Source organism: Leptosomus discolor, chromosome 18 (genome assembly GCF_034619465.1).
Source record: "Leptosomus discolor isolate bLepDis1 chromosome 18, bLepDis1.hap2, whole genome shotgun sequence".
Taxonomy (NCBI): Eukaryota; Metazoa; Chordata; class Aves; order Leptosomiformes; family Leptosomidae; genus Leptosomus; species Leptosomus discolor.
The window spans coordinates 11,446,830-11,472,414 of record NC_141408.1 but is presented as its reverse complement, the minus strand read 5'-3'; the positions used below and the strand labels follow the sequence as shown (position 1 = coordinate 11,472,414).

Sequence of the window (25,585 nt, the reverse complement as noted above, 5' to 3'; positions counted from 1 at the left end):
TGCAAATGAGAAGGGAAAGAGGAATTAAGTTTTAAATAGCAGTAGCTATTTCTTTTTTCTGCGGCAGTCAGCATAACCACAGGCTGCCCAGCGCCCCTGGGAACTGCCTGGGCTGGAGGCACAACCCCGCAGCGGAGAGCTGGCGCAGGGTGGCTGGAGGGAGGGAAAGGGTGCTGCTGCGAAGAGAAAGACACGTCAACACCCCAAAAGACTGGATCTGTCCCCATTTCCAGCTTATACGTAATGCAGCGTGGATCCGGGCTCGGCCAGACGCGTGGCAGCTCCCGCTCCCGCCGCCCCCAGCACAGCCCGTGGCGATCGTCCTTCCCTCTGCCCAGCCCCCCGCGGCACCGCTACTCCCCGGGGCCCCAGCGGCAACGACCGGCCCCGGCCGCCATGCCAGGCCTCCGCTGGGCAAAGCAGCCCCGCGCTTCCTTCCGGGAAACGGCCCCGCCCCCGGAAGTCGCGACACGCCCTTCCGCCGCCGCGGAGCGGAGGCAGCGCCCGGTCGCCGTGAGGGGAGCGCAGCCGCCGCGGGAGGAGCGGAGCGGAGCGGAGCAGCGCGGAGCGGAGCGGCGGGTCGCCCCCCGCCGCCGCCCGGGGCAACCGGTGAGCCGCGGCTCTGACCCGCTTCGCTTCTCGCTGAGGGGCCGCGGGCCTGCGGGGCCCCTCTCCGGGGCTGCCCGGTACCGCTGGGCCCGGCTGCGGGAAGGGGCTCCCCCGCTGAGGGAGTCCCCTCCCCCGGCCGCCGCGCGGTGGCACTTAGTGACAGTTTGGTGGCTGCCAGCGTCCCCTCTCCTCTCGTTGTCTCTGCCGCCGGTCGTTATAATTCGCTATAAGCCTCTGCGATGCGGTGTCTGAACCCGCGCCGAGGCGGGCCCTGCTGAGGGGGGTCGCACCCGGCCCCTCTTCAGGGGCTGCGGCTGTGCGAGGGGCCCGCCGGGCTCCAGGGGGTGACTGTCGTCGGGCTTAACGCACCGGGGTACAGCGAAACTGAGCAAACCAGCTTCCTCCGTGCGCGGTTCCTAAAACCGAAGTTGGTTTTATAATATCTGTTCTTATTATGATGTTATAATTCCGTAGGTGTGTTTCAGCAGTGAATCAGGGGGAAGGATTCACTGGTAACTTTGCAAATCCGGCCCCTCAGCCTGTTTTCCTGATAACTTCCTTGTGGATCGAGGGGGGGTTTGACTCTTTGCTTGTAAGCGTTGCCCCTGCGTCGCTTCGTCTTGTGAGAGTGGGGATCAAAGTCCTTTAAACTCAAGCCAGACGAAGTCTAGAGCGTATTTAAGACGCTGAGCAGCGTGTTTTGGATGCTTTTGTGGGTGTTTGTCACTGTGTGAGCACCTTGTGTGGTGGTCAGGTCTTCCTTGGAAGCAGGGAGTGGCTGTATTTTCAGAGGGTGTGAGATACTGAAAGGTGGATGACGAACTTGAAGTAACAAAAAATTCTGAGGGGGTGGTTTGACGCTGTCTTAAATCCTGCTGGTCTGGGGCAGGGGCGCCACTGCTTGCGTGATGGGATGCTGAATGAACGGAGGGAGTTGTTACAGGCAAAATTCAGGTTTTGTGGGCTGAGTGGGGCCCGGATCTGGCCCCGTGTGCGCAATTAGTGGCCCTACACAGTTTTGGAAAAAGGGTGGCATTAGGGAGGTTGTGGTTTAAATCCATTATTGACACGACTCGCCATCCTTTTCTTGTTTGGTCTCATAGTCGTGAAACTGTTTTCAAAGTGGTGCTTTGCATTGGCAGTTCCTCACGCCGCCCACGCTCTGGGATGTGTACGGAGTTTTCCAGTTACCTGAGATTCCTTGAGACCAGTGACTGATCAGTGTGGAAGGACGTAGTGTTTTCCAGGAACTATACTTTTACTCAGGCGTTGGATGCGTTGGCCTTCTGGAGATGGTTACACAAGTGTTTTGCAGCGGGGAGGATTAGGAAGAGAATTAGGAAGAGTATTGTAACTTGAGGGAATACTTTGCTGACAAAAAACCTAAACCAACACACAATAGAAGGAAATAACAGGATATAAAAAGGAAAGAACAGGATATAAAAAGGAAAGAACAGCATATAAAGCCAATTACACCAATTCCTAAGATCACTTTACACAATGAACTATGATTATAAGCTTGAAGACAGTCCATAATTCTTGTATTTAAATTTGTTTTGCAGACTAGGAACAGTCTTTCTCAGATCCTTCCTTCCCCTCCTGATGTTTGCTATATAATCCCCAATTACGCTGTTTTGTTGTGGGTTGTTTTTTTTTTTTCCTGATGATGGACTTCTTGTGATCAAAAACTAGAACTAAAAATCGTGCCTGTTACTGACAGCATTTTAGTAGTTAAAGTGCATGCGGTATTTTGAAGTTTTTGTCTGAGATTGCAGCAAACTTTGGTTTAGTCTGTGTCTGGGGGAGTGTGGTTGACGTATTGGCAAAAAACCAGTGCGTAGAAGTCGATCGCTGCTGTTTCTGAGGAGATTTTGGAAGTTTTAGCTAATCCTTTTCATATCCTTACTTGAGTTCCCAGTCAAACAGTACAAAGCGGTGTTTAGATGTCTCTTGTGATTTCCTTTAGAAGTGCAGTGGAGAGTCACATGTAGATGGCGTGACATGGTCTGTAGTTCATGCACACAAGCTCTCCGAGCTGAGCCGTCGTTGCTACGGGCAGTAGTTAAGAATTTGATGCGGCCAAGCAAAACTGTAGCTTAAGGTCTGTGCTGATGTTGGAAGATGAAAAGGCACCTTCCAGTTGAAGTAAGTTGTGAGCTCTGTGGGGAGCGTGGGGAAGCCTCGTGGCCGTTGGGTTTCAGAGGTTTTAAGTGGTGGCTGCAATTTCCCCTGCCGAATTACAGTACCACAGTGCGGTTATTTCAGGTGGCTGATCAGGCTGCGCGTCTGTCATCACGGGTAACGACTGCTGCCTGTCTCAGGATGGTTGGTTGGCAACCTCCACCCTTTATCCTAGGAAGCAACTGCTGCAGCTGAAGTTCCTTCACCGCGAGGAAGACGCGCGTTAAAACTGTGAAGACTCCTGTGATCTGTTCTGCGAAGATAGTTGCCATGTTTCTTTCCTAAGTCTCAAGGTGTCTAATTGCTCTCCTGTTCTCTGCTCATGAGTCTCTTGGATCATATTGCCCCACCCTTTCCTTTAGAGGAAGTTAACTCATGTTTAATTACCTTTCTGCTAATTACATGCCTGAGTGTTTCGGGTTACACATGAATCATGACTATTTCAACACTTACATGGCTCCTAGGAATTTTGTGGCGTTTGGTTTAGTGGTTGCTCTTTGGAATACACAGCTGTTATTTTAAGGACATTATTCCATAGGCAAAATTCATAGTTGTTAGAGACACGAACCAGACCCCATCCTTCCATCCCCCCAGTTTTGGTGCACTTTCTAGGCTACCTTCTAAATTTATTGTCAGTAACTGGATTTGCCTGTGGTTTTAGGTGGGACTCACTATCTCCTGAGCTGATCTGAAGTATGGTGTTCTGATCAGGCACCAGTAAAATGTAAACCAGCAACTTTTACTCTAAGAACGTGTGTGTTTGGAGACTTCCCCAGTTTTACTTCTTTTCCTGCTCTAAAATGCCGCGCTTGGGGATGGCCATTCATGACCAGACAGTGGCAGTGAGTGGTACTGCATGAGACACTGCGAATGCTCTTTGGAGCACTTTGATATTTTTTTAATGAGACGAATTAGTGCGGGTTGTTCATGAAGTGCTGTGAGGACTTAAAACTTGAAGAGCCAAATCATGTTCGCTTCAGTCCAGCAGTGTGGGTGGTTGTTAAGAGTAGTGCCAATTTTTTTTTTTTTTTTTTTTTTTTTTTAGGGAAAACTGCTGAGTTCAGGAAGTAGAGTAAGGTAGAGAGATGAGAGGAAAAAAAACAACCCACAAAAGCAGGAGAAGGGCTTGAGACATCAGGAAACAGGTTTGGTTGGGTTTTTTTTTTGTTTGTGGTCAAGTGTAGAAGGCTGAAATTGGCTTCTCAGAAATCAAAGGCAGTTTCATACCTTTGTGTCAGCCTGCCTGTTTTGAGTCTGTTATGAGAAGTCTTTTCCTTCCTGGTTTTAGAGATGTTTAGTGAACATACAGCTTGTAATAATTATAAATTGACTTGCAATTACCTCTTAAAGGTGTCTATAGATTGATTAAACGAGACCCCTTTCTACTCAGCTTTGATATGTGAGCTTTTGCAACCAGCTCTTCCGTCAAAGGTGGCCTAACCAATCCAGGATTAATAAATAGTTTATGAATAAGTCAATATCTCGTGGCAGTGATGCAATCTGCATTGACAACGAAGGTATCTGCCGACTCGGTCCCTGGGAAGTAACGCAGGTACGTGTTAGGAAGGAACAAGAAAAACAAGCCGGTGGTGTCTGACCTCATGACAAATCTATATTACTTCTAAACCTGGTTTCACACGCGGTGCTTTTCCTGAAGCCAAAGCAGCATCTGCAGTCTTTGGAAACCCTAATGTGTTGTGAAAATTATCTGAGGTTTATTGCTGAAAAGAACGTGTTACATAAGTGTAGTCTCTTTCATGTGTGCCTTAAGTCAGCCCTTAGTGACAGATCCTGTTTTGATGAAAGGAGCCCCTTTTTCACGTTACATAAAAGCGAAGAACGCACATGCTCTTTGCTGCGACTATGATACCTGCTTTAATAAGTTTACTATGAATTTTTCCAGCTATTTTGTAATCTGGTGTGTGCGAAAATTAAGAGTATGGCCTTTTGCTGCTGTTAAGAGCTTTAAGTCTGATAGGAAAGGTACAGTGTCGTGGTGCAATAATTACTGCGGCTTCAGTCTCTGTTAAGAGATACTGACAAAAATGGCCTAAGGATTTGTGGACTTAGAGTTGGAGGAGAGCGTGCCTTTTGGAAACTTGGAGCTAGCTTTGTGCTGTCTGTAACTGGCCTGCGTATCAAGATATCATCTGCAATCATCAGGTGTTGGCAAACTTTTGATCTCTCTTCTGATCCCATAGTTTTAATTGTGAAATAGCACTGATTATGAAGGTCTCATGGGAATGTAATGGAAAATCATCCGGGGGGTGTGTGTAAAATAGTATCTGGTTGCCTAACTCTGTGTCAGTGCAATCTGGTTGGTTCTGCGTTGATACCTTTTTTTTATATGATGCCAGAGGTTGGGTGTCCAGCCTGATGGACTTGGGGCTAGACCTGTACAGGAATGCAGGCATCTAAGGTGGGACACGAGCAAGGTGTTGCTGCCTGAGCTTTGGTGACTGTTGTGGGTTGTGTCCTGGTGTCTGTAGCTGTTCCCCAGCAGCGTGTAGGGAATTAAGATTGTAGGTTGCAGTCTGCGAGTGTTGGCTGAAGACTAAGTGCTTTGATGGAATCCCACTGTAGATTTAGATGTGCCTTTATTGCTTCTCATGAGAAACTTGGACTCCCAAGACCTGAAGCTGAGAATCTTGAAAACGAGAATATAGGTTTTATTAAGCACATGCATTCCATGGCTATTGTTGCACTTCAGGTCAATGGAAAACTTTTCTTAAAACCCTTCCCTCTTTCCTCTGCTCTCTCCCGAGCCTCCCCCCCCCAGTCCCCAGCCAACGTTAAAGCTTTGGTTCTTTTTCTTTGATAATGCTTGTATCAAAATGCATGTTTTCTGTGTCTTAACTCTTTCTGTGTTTTCTTTAGTAAGTCTTCAAAGATGAATTGAAGTATGTGACTTGGGGAAAGTGATGTGGCTGTAGGCCAACAGTATTTTGCAGAAAAGTTGGTTTTTCTGGTTTTGGCTCAGATGTCTGCTTCCATGACTGTGGTAACCGAAACCCTGCACTGTTTGCACGTACGTCTTCAGTTGCAGTTTTGACAGAGTCACAGAGGAGCTGTTGGGCAGACAGATGGTTTATTCTTCCTAAAAAAATTCTGTGAATTTCCATTTTCTGAAGTAAGAGCTATGGTTTGTTGGATATTTTTCTTGGGTGACAAACGACAGGAAAAATCTAGGGGCGGGGGGCGAGCAAGGGACGAGAAACCTCTGAGTTGGCATGGCACTTCTTAAAAAGTATTTGCTCTAAGTAAAGGGGTGCTCAAAATACTATTGAATAAAAAGAAAAATTTTAAATGAGTCAAGGTGCAACAGGAAAAACGGGTGGATAGGAAGATGTATTCAAGAGCTTCAGAATGAATCGCATTAAAGCAAGTGAAAAAGCTAATTTTGAATTAAACTAGAGTGGTGTTTTTTCACATGCTAGACATCGTAACAAAGCTAAATATTCTAAGATGTTTATGAAAAAGCTATAGAAGGAGATCTGATCTGTCATTAGAGACCTTTAATGCCCAACCCTTCAGATATATCTAACATGGTACGTGTTATTTGCCTCATCTACCAACAGTGCACAAGGATTCATCTGCCCTTTATTTGGAAAAATAAAGCTTCACATCTAGAACAGCGTGGAAAGGCGTAGCCGTGGGCAGCTGGTGCTGTGGCTCGGTTAGTGCTGTCAGGCCGGGTGGGTACGGGCCCAGGAACGCGTGTGGCAGTAAGACGAGGCGCTCTTTGGAGTCCGTACAGTCTAGTCCTCTGTTGGCTGTGGTACAGATACGCTGACTGCCAGCAGTGGGGCAGCTTTCCATGTCCTAATTGTCCAGAATAAATCCACTTTTGCAGCCATGATGTCACACGTTAGCAGTGATCCTCTGAGGACCCCCACACACAATGTGTTACGTGGAGTTTAAAGATCACGATCAGAGGAAGGGGTTGGGTGTGTTCTGTTTTTCCATTTCAGAGGAAAATGAGAGGGAAGGAGCTTTTCCTTGCAAATAAGTGATAAGGGGAAAGGGATTTTATAAATTAATAACTAAGTCTAAGAGCCTGTTCTCTTTCTAAACTATTCAAAGGGGTGTTGCTAATTAACATAGATATTAATGCCTGGTGATGTCTAGTACTGGTACAGAAATGCTTAGAAGAAGATTCTGTATCATGGTATTTGTGAGGAAATGTGTAAGGAAGTGTCATTTCTGCTTTCCAGACGATATTCACAGCAGGACCATCTGAAGCTCTTACTGAGCAAAGCAATGTATGAGGATACTTTAAATTACGGGTGTTTGCTCCTGGGAGGGAGACGTAGTGGTGCTTGAAGTTGCTTAGAAGTGTTTTAATTGGGATACAGGAGATGTAAAAAGGATGTCTGGTGCAGTGCACCTCTGCAAATTGTACTAGTTAATTTTATTGATGATCTTCTGGTACTTTATTATCCTTCTTGATTAGATTTTTTTTTTATTTTTTTTAAATGTGGAAGTGTGTTATCTTCCTTACTATTGTTTTCCTGACTTCTGAGTGGGCAGGCGGTAGGAAAGCTGTTCAGTTGCCTGCCTCTCCAGGAAAACAACAAATTTGTTCTTTCTTTTGGATTATGTTACTCAGAAGTGAGCTTTGAACAGGTTGTACATTGAGCGTGTGAATGAAAATAGGAGGTCTGACATGCGAAATAAGCAGTGTGGCTGTGCAAATACATTGAGGAGTTGATCTTTGAATAAAGAATGATACACCTTTAGCTGGAGTGAGAGGGAGAGAAGGGAATAGAGAAAGGAAAAAGCATTTTGCACACTCAAAAGTTGCAACAAAACGTTTTTAGGAATGGAAGGTCATAAAGTACAGAGTGATTTATTTGCAGAAAGTTGACTTGAGATGGATTTTTCATATTCAGTTTATTAGAACTTGTTATGTTCATTAAAATGTAAATGCTGACCTGCAGAAATTGGCTGTGAAACTTTTTTTGTAACGGCTGTATGTGTTTAAAGGCAGCAGAAAGCCTCTGCTTTAAGTGCAGCATGTGATTTCTTCGTATTGATTCAGGGTGACCTCGTTTGTCCCTGGATCTGAAACTGATGTAACTGCAATCGAAAATACTTCAAGGGGAGGAAACAGAACAACTTGCTTTCTAGTGGCTTGACTTTGCAGCTGTTTACAAACCTCTCCCAAAAGTAGGCAAGAAAGAAAAAAAGATCTTGCTACTGAGACCTGCTTTGCTTACTGCAGGGAAAGCTGCTGAACTTTGACACTGAACAGAGCCTTATTTTTAGTTCTAACGTACAGGAAGGTAAGTGCGGCGCTGGTATGTGATTAAAGCTCTGTGGGTACAGAAAGCTGATTTTTGTGCATCTGTATGGAGGCAGTGGAAGTGCCCAGTTGGCACAGAAGCCAAGTATGTTGTCGAGCTTTCAGAAGGCAAGATGTTGACATGGGGTAGAAGCAAGGTCATGTATTTCATTCTGCTCCTTTAGTTTTCAAAAAATCCAAGTGTCTGAAGCACGGTGCTTCTGAGCAAGAACAACAGACACCCGAACTGGTGCAACTGGCCTACAGGCTGCAGTTGCAAAGCTCTTGTAACTTGCTCCATTGTGGTGGGTGATAGGATCAGGGCTGTAATTTCCGTGGGTGATAGAGATCGGTGTAAAATTCCTCTGCAGTTTGTGTTCTAAAAATGTTTTTATCTGTTGTGTCTTTACAGCTCCCTGTAGTTTACAGTGAAAACATTCAGGCTGATCGGCTTTACCATTAACGGCAATATTGAAAATTTTATGCGTGGCAGTTTTTTGTAGCACAGCCACCTGCAACAGACGTCTCTCATCAAAATGCTGCTGCAGCTTCTGGTTTTAGGAAGTGGGTTTTGAACTGGATCAGGAGCAACTGAAGAGTTTCAAGCTTTTGCTTCCTCATTCTTTTCCGAATTGGTGGGAAAGGGCACGTGTGATGCTCTGAGAAGGGGCTGTGTTTCCAAGTACTGCCAACACGCAAGTTCTGTCCCAGGCTGTGCAGCTGACAAACATTTGTTTAATTTCTGGTCTGGTAGACAGTCAGCAGATCTGTGTGCCATTACAGTCAACATAAAGACCTTACCTGAGTAATCAGAAAATGAAGATAGTACAGAAGCCAAAAGACTTTTGTGAAGGAAATACTCTTATTTTCCTCTGTTAATTTGTCCATCTGGAAATGAGGCAAAGCTTTTTCAAATATTTTAAATATCTATTTGTGTTTTTCATTTTCATTTGCAGAAGTGTATTAATGTCTGTTTAACTGTTAGACATTTCTGTGGGAAAGAAAACAGTATTCAGCTGCTCTCTGTCTATATAAATGAGAAAATGTGTCTTTATAGATTATGGCATTAAGAAACTGATTCCCTTAATATACAGGTCTCTACAATGAAACTATTTTTAGATTATTTTTAGAAACTCATTACTTCTTTCAAAGATAGAAAAGATGCTAGTGGAAGGAGCCTTAATGCTTACATAGATCAGGTGGAATATTTAATTTGTTCCCTCCTCAGAGAGACTCATATGCGTTTCCCATTACTTTCCTGAAAACAACTTGTTTAGATTAATGGGAAATGTTAAACCTTGTCAGTCCTTTAAAGTGGTTGATCTTATATAATTCGGCTTGAAACAAAATAGCTGTTACTTCCTATAGTAGAAAACTATCTTTGGTGATAACATCTGTGTGTATCACATCTGTTCTGCTGGATGACCCAGCAAAGAGTTCGGGGCTCTTTCTGAGACTGGTGAGTGCAAGAGCTTCCAGGGGTCAGTAACCTTTGCTGGGCAGAAATGTGAACAACAGAGATACCGATTCCTCAAACACATGAACTTAGGGGTCATTATGAGTCTTGGGGAAAAACAAGGTTACTCTGACAGTTGCTGACATTCTTCAATTAAAGAAAGTCGCTTTTCATTTTGCTTTCCATCCATTGCATCTCATGTGTGTTCTGTTTGCCTTGTGTGATCTGAAGTGATGGGCTGGAGGGGAGGACAGGATCTTCAAACTGCGGAGCGGTGTTGGCTTAAAAATCTTCTGGTTTTCCTCTTGGAGGAGGGAAGTCCTTGGGATGCCTTTGGTTATGAATGTGAGTGCAAGAAACCAAATTGCCAAGGTGCTTGCTCAGCTTAAGCAAAGCAGCCTCTGCTGAGGATCCCGAGAGGGAAAAGGGGCTGCGTTTGGTGACCCAGACCTGCTTTGCTGTGATATTTCTAGTGTCTTTGTGTCAATATTGCAATTCAAATATCAATGTTTTAATGTGCAGATCTTAAATATGCTAATGCAGGTGATTTCTGTGCTGCTTCTCTCTTAAAATGAATCCAGCATTTAGAATTAGAACAAAGTAGTTGAGATGCCCTTGGGAACAAGCTGACATGTGGGATGGTTTCTGCCAAGCAAGAAAAGAAAGGGGAGGGCTGGATCGTTGGAAGACAGGCTCTGCACAGTGGTGGTGTAGGCATGAGAATAATCTTTTTGTTGCAGTCGCTATATATAAATTCTATAGAGCTGTGCTGTATGCAGGTGCCCAACTTAACTCTGAAGTAACTTGAGTACTGATGGAAATGGAGATGCACCTCATCCATGTTAATGTGCCCTGCTGGGTTAGCTGTGAGCTTCACTGTGCTGTGAAGACATATTCTTTGAGGCCGAAGGCACACTACCTGAAGTCTCACCAGTGTGGTTCTTTGCAGACGGTCTCAGCCTGAATACAGACCTATTTATGTTTTAACTCTTAGTCAGTTTGCTTCCTTCGTTGGTGATTGTAGGTTTCTGTACTTCTCTTTTTCCTCTGTTGCTTTGTCCCTCTGCGGCTGTTGGAACAATGTGCTGGTGAAATCAGAGACTTGTGCCTTTCTCCACATGTGTAGGTAGCTGTATGCCTGGTGCTGCTTTCCAGGGCAGCTGTCTAGTACTGTTTGCAGGTCAAAGCTATGCAAACATATGCTAATGCTGCAGTTTGCTTTCAGGCTCTGTGGTTATATAACTGTGCCCTTCCTCCTCTGGCCTTTATTTTGTTGCCATGGAACTATTAAATAATTAAAACAGGTGACTTCTTTCTAAAAGGCAGGCCTTCAAAAGAAATTATTCCTAGCAGGTTGTTACCATGTTTCTGTCTTTAACGCTTTTCTCTTTAAACAGGAAGAAAATGAACCTGAAATCTGAACGCAGAGGAATTCACGTTGATCAGTCGGAGCTACTGTGCAAGAAGGGATGTGGTTACTATGGCAATCCTGCTTGGCAGGGATTTTGCTCCAAGTGCTGGAGAGAGGAATACCATAAGGCCAGGCAGAAACAGATTCAAGAGGATTGGGAGCTGGCAGAGCGGTAAAGAGGCCTCTTCATTCCTTCATCTTTTACAGTAGGGTGACTTCACTAAATACTATTCCTGTCTGCTATTTTCTACTCCTATTTGCTCTGGCTCAGTTTCATCATAAGTTCTCAAATTTGACCTTTCCAGCAGGAATTAAAATCTTCCTTTTGATGCAAAGATGAATATTTATGACAGTCTAATTTAAGAGGTTTCAAAAGAAAGTCTGTGAAGTAACCAATATAAACACCCCCCCCCAGCCTCTCAACAAATACTTTGACCTAATTTGCATACTGAGATCTGTAATTCTAACTAGCAGTTGGAAGGGTGAAAATGACAATTTTGATTAAAATACCTCTGCCTCTGGAGATCACAGTTATTTTCTTGAATATAGCCAGCACAATGGTTTTACGTTTCAGCTGCTGATTAAAAAATTGATTTTAGTCTTGTCTGTGGTCATTCTTTTAAACTGCAGGGTTAAGCCCCAAAGCATCAAAGTCTTAGCCATAATAATGTAGGTAATTTTTCCAAGCACGTATTTTCTGTAAAACAGTCTAGTTTCACCCTGAAGATGGGTGTTGGAGGAAATCTATGCTTGAGTGAGAAATCAAGAGCAGCTACAGCTGCTTCTTGTTGGATTTGGGTAGAAAGTAAAAGCATTATCCACTTCGGGAGAAACTGCAAAGCATCCTCTTTTGTACTGCAGCTCTCCTTTGTGTCACTTCCAGGTGTGAGTTACATGACATCCACTCGGAATTGACTGTTTCAGGGTTATGTGAAATCTTGAGATGGAGGAGCATCTAACTGTGTATTAAGAGTTGATTGGCAGTTGACTTGAGCTGGCCAAGATGTTTGTTCATATTGACACCGATTCTCTACACGTGTTAACCTTACTGTATTAGTGGTATGTGCCAGAACTGTAGGGAAGAGTATAAATGCCTGAGAGACGTGTCCGCACTCAAATTTGGAACCCTTCGGGGAACTTGAGTTACCTCGTGATGCGTTCGTTAACCAAGGTCATGGCGGGGGGGTGGGGTGGGGGGGTGGGGGGGGTGGCAGTGGGAGAAGAAAAGGCTTTAGGTGGACTGTTCACATCAGCCTGCCTGGAGGAGGTGACGTTTGTGGAAGCTCTTCGAACTTGAGTTGGATCCAAACTGATGGTTATAGTTTGGAAGCCCCAAGTTTTCTGGTATCTAACTACCCTAGACCTTGAAGTAGTTTCTTTTTAAAGTTCTCTTTACTGTCTGGCGCCGGAACAGATTAACTGCAAAGAAGGGTAGAAAGAAGTGCTTAAAACCTTTTCTGGCCTAATCAGAAGGTTCTAGGTAAGCTGTTGAGTACAATACAGACAATGTGTCATTTTTTTCCTCTGCCACAAATTTGGCTTAAACAGTAATAAAAAGATAAGTATTATTAGAGCAGATAGTTATGCTGTCAGTCTTATAACGTCTATGTACAATAAAGTGGGGCATTTAAGGAATTCTTTAATAAGTAACTGTTCAGTATGGAGATGCTAAAGGAACAGATAAGCTGTGATTGTTGTAGGGAACAGACAGGCTTGTCAGCACAGATAAGACACAATTCCTGCCTCAGGAGATTACAATTGCAAGACTATTTGTGGTCCATCCTGAGCTAGCTGGATGTTTAGAGAAAATTGCTCAACCTTTTAGGATCCTGAAATGCAATATAATTTAACCTCCTTTAATCCTCCTGCATAGGAAGAAGAGTAGCCGTTGAAGGATTAGTATGTTTGCCCTCCCCTGCACTGTACATGTAGATTAAGACAGGCTTGGTCTTTGCAAAGCACCCATCGGTGTTGTTGTGAAGTGGATTGCCTCATTAGTTAAGCAAGCATATGTATTACCAAGACTTTGAAAACAAATTATGACAACAATGATCTGTTTCCCAGAATATTTCTGAAATTGTGACAGGGTTTTTCACTTGCTCAGCTGCAAGCCAGGGGTTTTAGTAAAATGGTAAATGATTGCCTGTGATAATAGGTTGTGAAACTTGGAACACCATGCAAGGAGGAAGGCAACTTAACTGGTTGTTGGAAGTCTTTCCCATCACTTCTACCGTTGTACAATTCAGGGCTGTGACATGAGGGGAAGGTGACCATGGTTATACTTCAGTCTCCTCCCTTTTTGACCTTACTGTTTAATCCTCCCTGGCCATCTTAAGCTTTTCCTTGCTTTCACTGTTGCAACGTGGGAAGAGTGGACGTAATGTAGTGAAGGGAGATGTGGTAGGAAGCAAGAAATGAAGATGGGCGTAGAGGAGAATTAGCGTGTCAAATGAGTAATTAATTTATTGCACGGGAAATTAGCTTATTTGTGCTCTTTTTAAGCACTTAAATTAGACCTACATTTTTCTAATTCCAGGCTTCAGCGTGAGGAGGAAGAAGCATATGCCAGTAGTCAGAGTACCCAAGGGGCACAGTCACTGACCTTTTCAAAATTTGAAGAAAAGAAAACCAATGAGAAAACACGAAAGGTCACCACTGTGAAGAAGTTCTTCACTGCTTCTTCCAGAACAGGAGCTAAGAAGGGTAACTTTCTCCGTTGCTTCTAATGGTTCTGTACATGTTAAGTTAAAAAGTATTTCTGCTGGATGTATTGTACTAAAAGGCAGAGCAGTGCTCTGTGACTCGACTTTAAAAAGTTGGAATAATGACAGTTGTAGAGAGCGATTGCTATATGTGAAGCCTTACTGAAGACACAGAAAAACATGAGCTTTTGGGTGGTGCCAAACAATCTTTTAAATAGAACAGTGCGCTTCTAAACTCGTGGCCATGTTTGTGTTAGGTATGCGGGAGTTTTTCCACTGAAGTGTAGTACAATCCTGTTCCTAGTGGTGGTCTGCCACTGCGCTGCTGAGTGGAAGTATCTTGTTCGTATGATGCTGTTGTGGTTTAACCCCAGCTGGCAACTAAGCACCACCCCTGCCCTTGCCCTGGGGTGAGGAGGAGAATTGAAGGGGGGGGGAGGGAGTAAAACTTGTGGATTGAGATAAGAACAATTTAATAACTGAAATGTAGTAATAACAACAGTTGTAATGCAAAGGAAGGTAACCAAAAGAGAGGGAAATAAAACCAAAGGGAAAAAAAAAAAAAAAGAGTAATGCACAGCGCAGTTGCTCGCCGATGCCTAGCCTGTCCCTGAGCAGCAATCGCCCCTGCCTGGCCAACTCCCCCCCGGTTTATATACTGAACATGACGTCCTATGGTATGGAACATCCCTTTGGGTGGTTTGGGTCAGCTGTCCTGGCTGTGCTTCCCTCCCAAGTTCTTGTACACCTCCTTGTTGGCAAAGAGTGGGAAACTGAAAAGTCCTTGACTTGGGATAATGCTACTTAGCAATAACTAAAACATCGGCGTGTTATCAACGTTATTCTTGTACTAAATCCAAACCACAGCACTGTACCAGCTACTAGGAAGAAAATTAACTCTATCCCAGCCAAAACAAGGACAGATGCACGTTCTTGCTAGATTCATGAGTCAACCATAGTGTGATCCTGTGGTCTAGGGCTCGAAGGGAGACTCTTCCTGAAGAAAGCAGGAGAAAAGGTAGTGGCTGTCAGTCATCTCGAACTGATATGTCTAAGTGTGATAGAAACGCTGATGTAAATGTCAGATGATGCTGCCATCGTGGAACACTTCCAACAGCTTTAACAGAAAATATGGAATGTGCAAGCAGGGTGCCTTTAAATGAAAATAAATGTGAAAGGGATCGTGTAGTGTTTATGTGGGCTGTGAATATCAAGTTTGTGGTTGGCTGAATGTTTTTTCTACAGCATGTGTTACAAGTAAGAATGATTAATGGCACTGATGTCTTAGCATAGCAGTAGCTTACATGGGCAAAACCTGGGAAATGCTAGACTGTGGAGGAGACATTCCAGAAGAAAAAGCAACATTAGTGTATCTTTGCCTTATAGATGATGCATTTCCTTAATAAGAATTTCTAGCTATGTCTGGATTTCATCTTAGAATTTGTCTTGGTGCATGGGCAGCAGCTGGCTAAATGAGGCACTCAGCTATGTATTAAGAACTTTTTTTACGTTCATTCTTCTCACTTTCCATATTTTCTTTTTTTATCCCATTCACCATCTCTCCTGACATGCTCCCGCTCTTGGTGTCTTGCTTGCTTTTGCATTTATTTCAGTGGCTCAAGAGAAAATCGTTAAGCAAGGACAGCTTGGGAGGGAGCGAAATGCTGATAACATTCTCAGGGATTTGAAGGAGATTTTTACTCCCTCCTGGGAACTGGCTTCCCCTACTGAAGGTAATGCAGTACAGCTTGAGCAAGCTGTCTGCTTGATTTTTAGCAAGCTTATTTCTTAGCTGGGCTTTGCAAAACACAAACTAGGGTTGTGCCAGTTATAACTTGTGCTGTTGAATATGAAGATGACAAAAAAAGCTAAGTCTAACATCTCAAAGTGAGCTTGAATCTCTAAAGTAATTCTTTGCTTTTTGGTAGGGAGTGTAGAGGAATAAAGCTTCTTTGGGCTTTACCTTAGCGTGACATCTGAAAGATAATGCAGTTACAAAAAAATTAAGAATTTTGTAAGAAGTAGCTGATCTTGTGCTGCTTCATATTTTTATCAAAAAATAATTCCAGGTTGTCGTTATAAATCTGATTATAAGTTGAAACTACTTCAGTTTAATAGTTCACATTCCAAGAACTTTTGCATTCTCAAACCATCTCCGGATGTTTGTTACATTAGTCAAGACGACAATTTCATATCAAAAGAAATGCTGCTTTCATTTAAGCCAAAAGGACACCAAACCCTTGATGCAAACAGCTTTAGGATCTTGTCCTATGTTATTTGTGTGCAATTCTGATGTGTTCTGCTGACTAAAGAAATTTGAAGACCTACCATTCTTTATTTTGTAAATTATATGAAGATGAGGAGCAGGTGTGTGTAGTACAGCGAATGACAGCGCTATTTGTATATTCTTCGCTTGGACTTAGATCCATGACCATGGCACAACCATAGTGAATCACTGGAGTGCTAATGTTCTGCTGTGACAACTAGAATTTTTGTAGAATGCCTTGAGAAAGATTTTAATAGTGTTTATTCTTTGTAAAGGCTATCCTTTCTTAACTCTTCCCACATTCCTTCTTTTAATTTTGGCATATCTCCTCTGCTAGGTTCTCTTTAACTTGTTCAAAAGGAATTTCTTTTCTGTAATCAGCTTCCTTTTAGTTAGAGCTAATTCTTTTAGAGTTCGTGACAAAGCTGAAAATACTTTGTTGCTGAAAGTACTTTTGTTGCTGCAGTTCTTAGTAATCAGTGCGTATTGTACAGGTTCGTTTTCCTTAAATCAGGATTTCAACACCGAGATTAATGAAGCTGTGACATTTCTGAGTGACTACATGACACACAGTTCTTGGTGCGACTTATTAAAAAAACAGTTCATTCTAACATTCGATTTTTTTTTTAATGTCTACATTAACTGTAATCTGCCTCAGTTGTCTACATCTCTCTAGTAACTAAAAAATTACCCATTTTAAATTTTACCCATTTAAATCGTATTCCTTAATGTCAAATAGTGGAATAAGGCTCATGATTTTTCTCATACAGTGAGCTCAGTGTTGAAATAAGTAAATAAATCTTTGGCTGTTCCTTGAGATTAAGCCAGTAATTAACTGTGGGGAAAATATCTTGTAATTCTGCCCTTTCGAAAGCGGACCTGCTTTCCTTGCTTGTTATTGCAAAACTATGCTCTGTACTTACTTGTTATGTAATACTAAATGTGACAAATTTAGATCAACACAGAGTAATGGTAGCTGTTTGGCTTGGGTACTGTGCGGGCATTCTACTTTGAGTCTTAGGTATAAAGAACGTTGGAGAAAATCCCCTCTGGAAAAAGTGTGCTTGTGTAACTAGAGAGATTGATTTGCACTTTCCATCTTGATTGCTGCAGCTGGAACTTAAATATTTGCAAAACCTTTTCCATTCTTATCACTTAAATACCATAAATGGTACCTGGCCAAATTATTATCCAGAGAAGGTTATGCTGGAGTGCAGAGTCTTGTGCTTTGGTCAGATGTGCAGTGTTGTTCATACAGCTTTGGATTTACTATAGTGCTGTATCTCTTCAAAAGGAAATAACAACAAACCAAAAACAACCCCAATGAGCTACCTCAACTCTAAACCATACCAACTTAAATGTATTAATCCCGTTTATTTCCTTTTATTTTTTGTGTTCTGCATGTATGCTTACTGAAACAAGAGGGTTTTTTGTTGTGCATGTTAGTGTTTTCAGATTCAAAGATATGTTTGTATCATGTTGACCATGAATATTTTCATGTTTTCTGTCTCTTTGCTGCTTGCTTTTCATCATGTTCATTTAAATCATCTCTATTCAATCCTTCATTTTGAACAGTATTGGCTGGCAAGTTGAAAGGTGGGTGAACTAAACTTGGGTAGTGAAGCTATTGGATCACTACAGTTAACTTGCAACGTATACCTTGGAAAAATCAGATGTGTGTGTGTGTGTAAAACCCCTGTGGCTGCAGCTGTATAAACTTGCATCCAGTGCTGTGTGCAATCTGTGTTCCTACCTCCTTCTTGAGTGCCAAGCAAATTCTTCCTTGAACAGGCGTGGTGCTTCTGCTCTTGCTGAAACACAAATGGCCAAGTTCTCATTTACACCGCGGGTGTGACTCTGTGGCATCTGCTGCGTTTGCACCGACCTCATGCTCCCATTCCTTGTCTTGTGCGGCTGCTCCTGTGACCTGCTGGGAAACCAGCTCGGGGACCCGATCGAGCTGGAAAATAACCCCATAAGAAACACTGATTTCTGACTAGGGCTGCCCTGAACTGCTCCTCCCTGAGCTAGTTCATGAGCCAGTTGAGTGAATACTTGTGTTGGTGCAAGCAAAGGAGCAGGAGTGTAAAGGTGAGGGAGAATGGAAAAGGGACCATTCCATTATCTTAAACTGCTGCAGAATCCCATCTGGAAGCCTTGATCTTGTATGGAGACATCTTACCTGGGACTGAAAATGTAAGAAACCCGAAGGCAAACCCATGATACAGTCATTTGCTGATATAAAAAGGCCATTTGTGTAAATGGGGATGTGGCTATAAATGTTTCACTTCAGTGGAGTACTCGGTTTCCTAGAGCTCTGTTTAATAATATCCAGCGTTTCACTGGTAAAACTTGAGAAATAAATGCTCATTCATCTGCACAATTGAAAAAAACAACCTGAAATTTTAAGGCATGTTAAATACTTCCTGAATTCATCTGTCAGTGTAAAAAAAACTAATCTGATGTGCCAAATTTTCCCAGCAGAGATCCAAGAAGCCAAGGCTCCCAGCCCTTCTATAAACAGGCAGGCTAGCATCGAGACAGATCGAGTATCCAAGGAATTCATAGAATTTCTCAAGACATATCATAAGCCCGGACAAGATATCTATAAGCAATGTAAACTATTTTTGGACACAATGAATCATAAAAGGGTAAGTTTTGCGTGCCTTTTACATAAATAAAATGGGGAAGTTAGGGAGAGATGGGGAAAATGCTGTGCTTCTTCCAGCAGTTTGGTGTTTATATATTGTGTACAGGAGTCTTCAGCTGATATGCTTAGTCAAATGAAGATCTAGTGTCAGTCTTACATTCAGAATGCCTCGCTTTTTGGTGTGGTATGTAACCAAAGAAACCCCACCAACCCCAGTATCTCAGGTATCTTGAGATAAATTTCCTTTGCATCCCAAATAAATTAGTTCTGAATAACTCCCACTTAAATTCGTCTGATGAACAAACAATTTTCTGGGTAAATGTGACTTGTGGAAATTATGATATATTACATAATGAGTTTTTAGATATCTTAAGTCTAAAAGGTTACAAAGATAATACAGTATCAACCCACACATCCCTTTTCTTTGGGGAAGAAGAACTTGACTGTGCTTTTTTTTTTAAATATGGAATAAGGGTTACATCTTCATTCTGCATAAAAAATAAATTAATGGTCTTGAAGTATTAGTGTGTCTGTAGTGCCACCTATGGTTGAACTAAATCAGTACTCAGCACACCTTCCCGCCCCTTCCCCTACCTATTTAGTATGTGGTTACTCAAATAATGTCCTCAAATTGGACTGGAAATTAAGGGGAGTTCTGATGGAATCTCACATGCCCTGCACTTTGAGAACATCTTGAAGATTTTTTTTTCTTTTTCCCCTTTTAGAACTGATTCATTCCGAGCAGAGTTTCTGAAAATAGTGTGGTGGTGTTATTGGTCATAAACACCGAAGATACTCTCATTTTCTAGTTCTTGATAGTTTGTGCTAGTGGAAAAAAAAAGTCTTTCTTAAAACAGTTTGCTACTACGTGTAAACCAGGCCTAAAAGCTCTGCCCTCGGAGCTGAGATTTTGTGTTCAGGGTCACTGTCTGGTTTTTGGCCTTAAGGGATTCAGAAACTAAGTCCTCTCTCAATTTTTTTTTTTTTTTTTTTAATATATGGTTTTGTGTTGCCATTTAATAGTGAAAAGTGACTTGATTGGTAATGTTAATTTTAACCTTTCAAACCTCCATTATGTTCTTCAGTAATTCAGTTAGTTAATGCCCAAAAGACAATGTTGTTTCACAAATAACGTTGTGGATGCCTTTCATAGTAACTTTATCATTAGGTTTACTATATAGATACTCTTTCAAATTATGATTTATGTTCTTGGGTTTTTGATACACTGTGTATCGTAATTTATGAAGTTAGGGAGCAAGCATTCTGCTTAATAACCTACATTGTTTTGTCAGGGGTTGTGTCTGGGGAAAATGGCATTGCACCTGTCCAATTCCATTGCTAATATGCATCAGTTCAGCAAATAAACTTAAGTCTTTCACATGTTAAAGAGCCGGGATGTGTTGGTTTCTCATATTTTTGAATATAATTTAGCCAACATAAACACCTCTGACGATACATTTGCATTCTCAGACTGTTACAGCAGCTGGACGCTTTCCTTAAACAAAAACAAAACATCAGAGGTACTGCTGCCATTTCTTCCACACATGCACACTTAATCATTCTGTTACAGGACTTGAGTATTGAGGAGCAATCTGAATGTGCCCAGGACTTCTATCAAAATGTAGCAGAGAAATTACAGACGCGTTGGAAAGGTACTACGTTCCTGTTCCTCGTATCTTACTGCTGAAAAAGTAATGATTTAAGGATAAAGCATCTTGCATTTTCAAGTAAAACCAAAGCATTCCTAACCAGCATTTCCGTTCGGAAATGCTCTTAGCAAATCCTAGTACCACAGTGAGAACTATCCCCAGCAGCATCTGTTCTGTAAAGTTTTGCAGTCTAAATGATTTGGTTTTGCAAGTTTTTCTTAATCTCTCAATTAAATGTGGTTCAGTTGTTTTCATTTCTGGTTTTAAATTCAATACAGTTTGTCTAAAGCTGAAGTTGCACGTGTAGCCTCAGCCCAATTAATAACAGGCTGCGAGCCTTACGGTACGCTGTAATGCCCAAGCAGCCAGGGAGAGGGGAGTGTTTCTGTTGCAGACTGCTTTGGCGTGCCTGGCATGTAAGTGGCATTGCTTAAATGTACCCAGGGATTTTTTTTTTAGGCATAAACAGGAGCAGAGGACTTGGAAGACCTCACTGGATTTAGTCTCAAAGACTGTATTTTCAAGCACTATTCTTGTAAGCTACGAGCAGCTGAACCTAATTTGTGTGTTGAATGTGCTAAATGAATGTGCTTCATTGTGAACTGGCGCGTGTACTTACTTTGGCATGGCACTGTGGTGCTCTCACCGTGGTATTTTTGCTTCTGCTGTAGAGAGTGAAAATACTCCCAAGTGTATGCATTCTTTATTAACTCAGGTTGGCTGATACAAAACTGTATTAAATCTTCAAAAGAGCCACAGAATATTTTATTCATTGTATTGGGATTTGTACCTTTCAGTGCCCCCTGAAAAAGTTGAAAAAGCAATGGATCAGATTGAAAAATACATTATGACTCGACAGTACAAATATGTCTTTTGCCCTGAAACAACTGATGATGAGAAGAAAGATCTTGCTGTCCAAAAGAGAATTAGGTAAGTCTTTAGAAGAAAAACAGTTGAGTAATCCACAGTCCTGTAAATGAGCTCTGAATCAAGCATATTAAAAGTCTTTTGCTGTGCACACAAAACCAGCAAGCTTTTTAACCAGAAAGGGTTAAAAACGCTATTTAAGAGGAAACAGAAGGAATGAATAGAATGAATAATGAAAGCTACTACAGTAGGAAAACTAATTGGTTTGCTTTTGTTAAATTATAGCAAAAAAAAAGTAAGTATTTTTTCTGGAAATAAATTACTTCAGTGGAATAAATTAGCTAATGACTGGACTAGTACCTCATTTACACAAAGCACTCCTTGTGCCTTGAATTCAAGAAGCAGCTGGTTTCAAACACCTGAATGTTACTGGCACAGAACAGTTTAACTTTTTTTTTTTTCCTTGTCATAGGGCTTTGCACTGGGTAACTCCCCAAATGCTGTGTGTTCCTGTCAATGAAGAAATTCCAGAAGTCTCTGATATGGTTGTAAAAGCAATTACAGGTTTGTGAATGATGAAGTTTACATTTACAGCTTTAAATTTCATCTCTCTTGCACACAGAGATATTTTCTGCTGTCATCAGAAGGAGGTCCAGGCTTTTAGACTTGCAGTAGTTTTTGCGGTATTGGACTAGTGTATCATGTGTGAAGAGGGAGTCATTTTTCTATCACAGAAGTGTTTAGGCTTACCTGATCTATTTGAAATACTTGGATTGAACCAGGAGAAGGCTGTGGAACAGCAAGCACCACAGATAAAAATGGTGCAATGTTAGTATTGTCCAGTAAGTGCCCTACTCGTTCAGGTGCCTGATTAATATGGTTTTAATGATTTGAGGACTTTTTTATCTTACAGATATTATTGAAATGGATTCAAAGCGTGTCCCTCGTGATAAACTAGCATGCATCACCAAGTGCAGCAAGCATATATTTAATGCTATTAAAATCACAAAAAATGAACCAGCTTCTGCTGATGACTTTCTTCCAACGCTCATATACATTGTTTTGAAGGGAAACCCACCCCGTCTGCAGTCTAACATCCAGTATATAACACGCTTCTGTAATCCAAGCAGGTTAATGACAGGAGAAGACGGCTACTACTTTACCAATCTGGTAAGTGCAGGAATAGCGTCGTTGTTTTATACAAGAAGATTGTCTCTTATTTGGGTGTAGGAATTTCCAGTAAAGGCAAACACAGCATAACATAGAAGGAAAATGAAAACTAATCTTTATTTGGCAAATAGTGGTTGAGGTTACTTGGAGTACAGCAAGCGCTTCTGCTTTAGATCTCCTCTCTCTTCCTTCTCTGCTCTCCAAACCAGACAGTGCTTTGCTTTCTTGATAATATTAAACCGTTTATTTGAACAGTCTCATGCGAAGACTTGGGTGTATTTTTATTCTGCAAGGAGATAAATGCTTTCTAGTACTTTCTATTCCTAAAATCCTGTTTGGACTGTGCAGATGTTACAGATGCAAAGTTCCCCATTGAAGCCCGTGAGAGTTTCTCTCTTGAAGGGGCTGCAGAACTAGGCCACTAATGTGTGGAGGTAAACAGGCTTTTTAAAGCTTCTGCAAGAGGCATTTATTGGTGTGCTCATTTATATTAGAAGGAATTATGATTATGAACTTGGCTTCTCTGCATTTCATTGTAAAGCAATTCTCGAGGGGGAAATACTTACTGGGAAGAAATACTTGGACTGTTAAAAATTCCTTTCAGTAGGAGGAGAGCACCCAGAAGGTAAGACGGGCATTTGACGTGCCTTCCTTCAGAAAAGGAATAGAGAGCATAGAAGATCTCTGCTGATCAGATTATTAGATATTAACATAGTGCTCTTGTCTGGTTGTCACGTTCTTTCTGTTCTCTCGCCTCCCAAATGCAGTGGCCTGTACTGTGTGTTATCCAGGGAGTCAGTGCTGTGCAGCTGAAGTGGTGTCTTCCTGGATTGTCCTCTGAGTTTTTGACTTCTTCAGACTTTGGGGAGAGGAAAGAAGCATATGAACTGTCTGATAGAGTTAGCTTCTGGAAACGCTCTTTAGGAGCGATCTGAGGCATTAAATAAAATAATCAGTTACTGGTCTAACAGGAGGAGAAAACCGAGAACGCGTACATTCCAATCTGTAGCTTGCGGTGATACTCGCTCTCTGTTTTGTTTGTAGTGCTGTGCTGTGGCCTTCATTGAAAAACTGGATGCTCAGTCTCTAAATCTAAGCCAAGAAGATTTTGATCGTTTTATGACTGGTCAGACATCCCCGAAGAAGCAAGAATCTGACAGTTTTTCACCTGATGTGTGCCTGGGTGTTAAGCAAATGTATAAAAACTTAGACCTCCTGTCTCAGTTGAACGAGAGACAGGAAAGAATTGTCAGTGAAGCCAAGAAGCTTGAGAAAGACCTAATAGATTGGACTGACGGAATTACAAAGGAAGTCCAAGATATTGTTGAGAAATATCCATTAGAAATAAAACCAAAAAATCAAGCCTTAGCAGCTATTGACTCTGAAAATGTGGAGAATGACAAGCTGCCCCCGCCACTGCAGCCTCAGGTTTATGCAGGATAATTATCAGTGTTAACGCTGCAAAGCATCATTAACCTCACCTAGTGCTATCTGCTACTTGGGAAGGGAAGTAAATTTAAGGCTAAAACTCAAACGAGCTTAAATCAGTACATTTTTAAAGGTACCTTTTTTTTGGTGAAGTGTAATGAATTGTATTTATTTCAGTCAAGTAGATTTCTATTAGGCTTTTGTGGGTTTTTGAAATGAATTTAAATTTTCTACACAAACTGGTGTAATTTTTAAGCAACACTAGTCCATTGACATTTTTCCTGAAAGCTTCCTTCTAGGCATGCACTTACTTGTTTTTAATAATTAGTTTAACTTGAATTCGAGTTCCAGCAGAAATTCGAAAGGTACCAATGTTAGTCTGAGTTTATTCTGTAGCTGTAAAGATGAAATATATATTGTAAAATATGTAAAATTGTAAATAGATTTAAAATCTCATGTCCTAACTGTGCATGGCATCTTGTGTATGAGTGAAAATGATTAAAAAAAAAAAAAGTGTTAATTTTACCACCTTTCAGTTAAATCATGTTGCAGTATAAAGGCAAGTACACTGTTAATGTTTTGATAAGCTAGATGGTATAACTGATGAAGTGCGGTCTGGATATTGTTGTAATGATTTGAAACTTTGACACTCATCTTGAAATCGACCCTGTAAAAAAAAAAAAGTGCTATCTAAAATATGACCTTTTTTCATGTAAACGTCCTCTCTGCTTTGTCAGTACACCTGATAGCCTTCAGTGGCACACATAGGTGCTGATACTAGTAATTTTGAAGAGAATGGTGAGCCAGGCTTCAGAAATAGGAAGAAATATTTGCATTAAAAATCACTTAATGTGGAACAAAAAGGGGGAGGGGAGGAGATTAGCACATGAGTTGCACCAGAAGTGGCTTTCTTTTCTGGCTTTGCCTAGTAATTTCCATCAGTGGGCTAGGTCTTGCTTGCTTTTTTGACAATCCTGGTAGATAAATAAGTTAATATTAGAGGCTGCTTTTCAGTAGAAGCATGAGCCCTTGCTCTGAGCAGAAAAGTGCACTTTATTTTCACGAAACATCAGTCTTCTGATCTTCAAGTGACCCTCTTTAGCAAAGGGCCTTGCCTTGCTAAAGCATTGAACATCAAGGTGAATGTGGCTTTATGCCACTAAAAGTTTAGATCGTTATATTTGAAGTTAAGAATAATAGCTCACACTGCAAAAAGTAACCTCTTGCAATATAACTTTTTTTTTATGCCAGTGAAACATTTTATATATAATTTTAAATATCTTCCAGTTGATCCAGTCTGCCATGACTTGTTTGTGTACCTGAGATATCTAACATAAAGCTACTTAGCTTCAACTACTTTTAAGCAATGTTAAATTCTTACCATCAAGGAGGAGAGTACCTACCTCTTTATTATGTTCCACTGCTTTAAAAACATTGCTGTTTTAAATTTGCACTGCAATAATTTCAGACCACAACTGTGATTTGTCCCTTTTTGTCAAATGTATTTCGCCTTATGAACTATGCATCCCTAGTGTTTCAGAGAGAACCAGTTACCCACAACTCCACTGCTGAGGTGAAGCAATGAGCTAATCGGATGGTCACGAGAAATTACATTAGTTAATGTATCCGTGTATCACTGTGCCCAAATTGCTTAGGATCTGACCAGCGCTTGCAGTAAATAATAATGTAAAGTCTTTATTTTCTTTACAAACACTAGGTGCTAATTCTGATATCCAGGTACACAGGTTTTCCTGGGGGCAGGGGGCAGGAAGAAAACTTCTAGCTATTGTATAAATTGCCGTGTTTAAATAAAAGTATATACATTATGACCTTGTTAATGAGTTCCTAAAGATCTCGTCACTGGGTTTTGTTACGCTGTTAATGATTACTGTGAATATGATTGGGACTGTTT

The 25,585-nt window shown here is 41.6% G+C and overlaps 1 protein-coding gene across 5 annotated transcripts; it reads left to right on the top strand.

Annotated features, from left to right (window-relative positions):
* Window positions 1–578: 578 nt before the first annotated feature.
* On the top strand, window positions 579–25,502 carry RABGEF1 (RAB guanine nucleotide exchange factor 1). 5 transcript variants are annotated; one of them, XM_086475476.1, is made up of 11 exons: window positions 579–609; window positions 10,928–11,113; window positions 13,478–13,644; window positions 15,257–15,376; window positions 17,485–17,505; window positions 18,391–18,560; window positions 20,130–20,211; window positions 21,006–21,138; window positions 21,548–21,639; window positions 21,989–22,245; window positions 23,290–25,502. In XM_086475476.1, the coding sequence occupies exons 2-11, from the start codon at window positions 10,935–10,937 to the stop codon at window positions 23,686–23,688; spliced, it is 1,620 nt and encodes a 539-aa protein (XP_086331602.1). In that variant the 5' UTR covers window positions 579–609; window positions 10,928–10,934; the 3' UTR covers window positions 23,689–25,502. The 5 variants fall into 5 exon arrangements, with proteins under 5 accessions (XP_086331602.1, XP_086331601.1, XP_086331600.1 ...); XM_086475475.1 differs by lacking the exon at window positions 17,485–17,505 and having other exon boundaries at window positions 18,394–18,560; XM_086475474.1 differs by lacking the exon at window positions 17,485–17,505.
* Window positions 25,503–25,585: the final 83 nt, after the last annotated feature.

What these genes read in the sequence shown, in the direction of transcription:
- RABGEF1 (XM_086475476.1), top strand. Translation starts at nt 10,935, where the DNA reads ATGAACCTGAAATCTGAACGCAGAGGAATTCACGTTGATCAGTCGGAG. An exon ending in GATTGGGAGCTGGCAGAGCG is followed by an intron (nt 11,114 to 13,477) that starts GTAAAGAGGCCT and finishes TTCTAATTCCAG; the next exon opens with GCTTCAGCGTGAGGAGGAAG. An exon ending in ACTGGCTTCCCCTACTGAAG is followed by an intron (nt 15,377 to 17,484) that starts GTAATGCAGTAC and finishes CATTTTGAACAG; the next exon opens with TATTGGCTGGCAAGTTGAAA.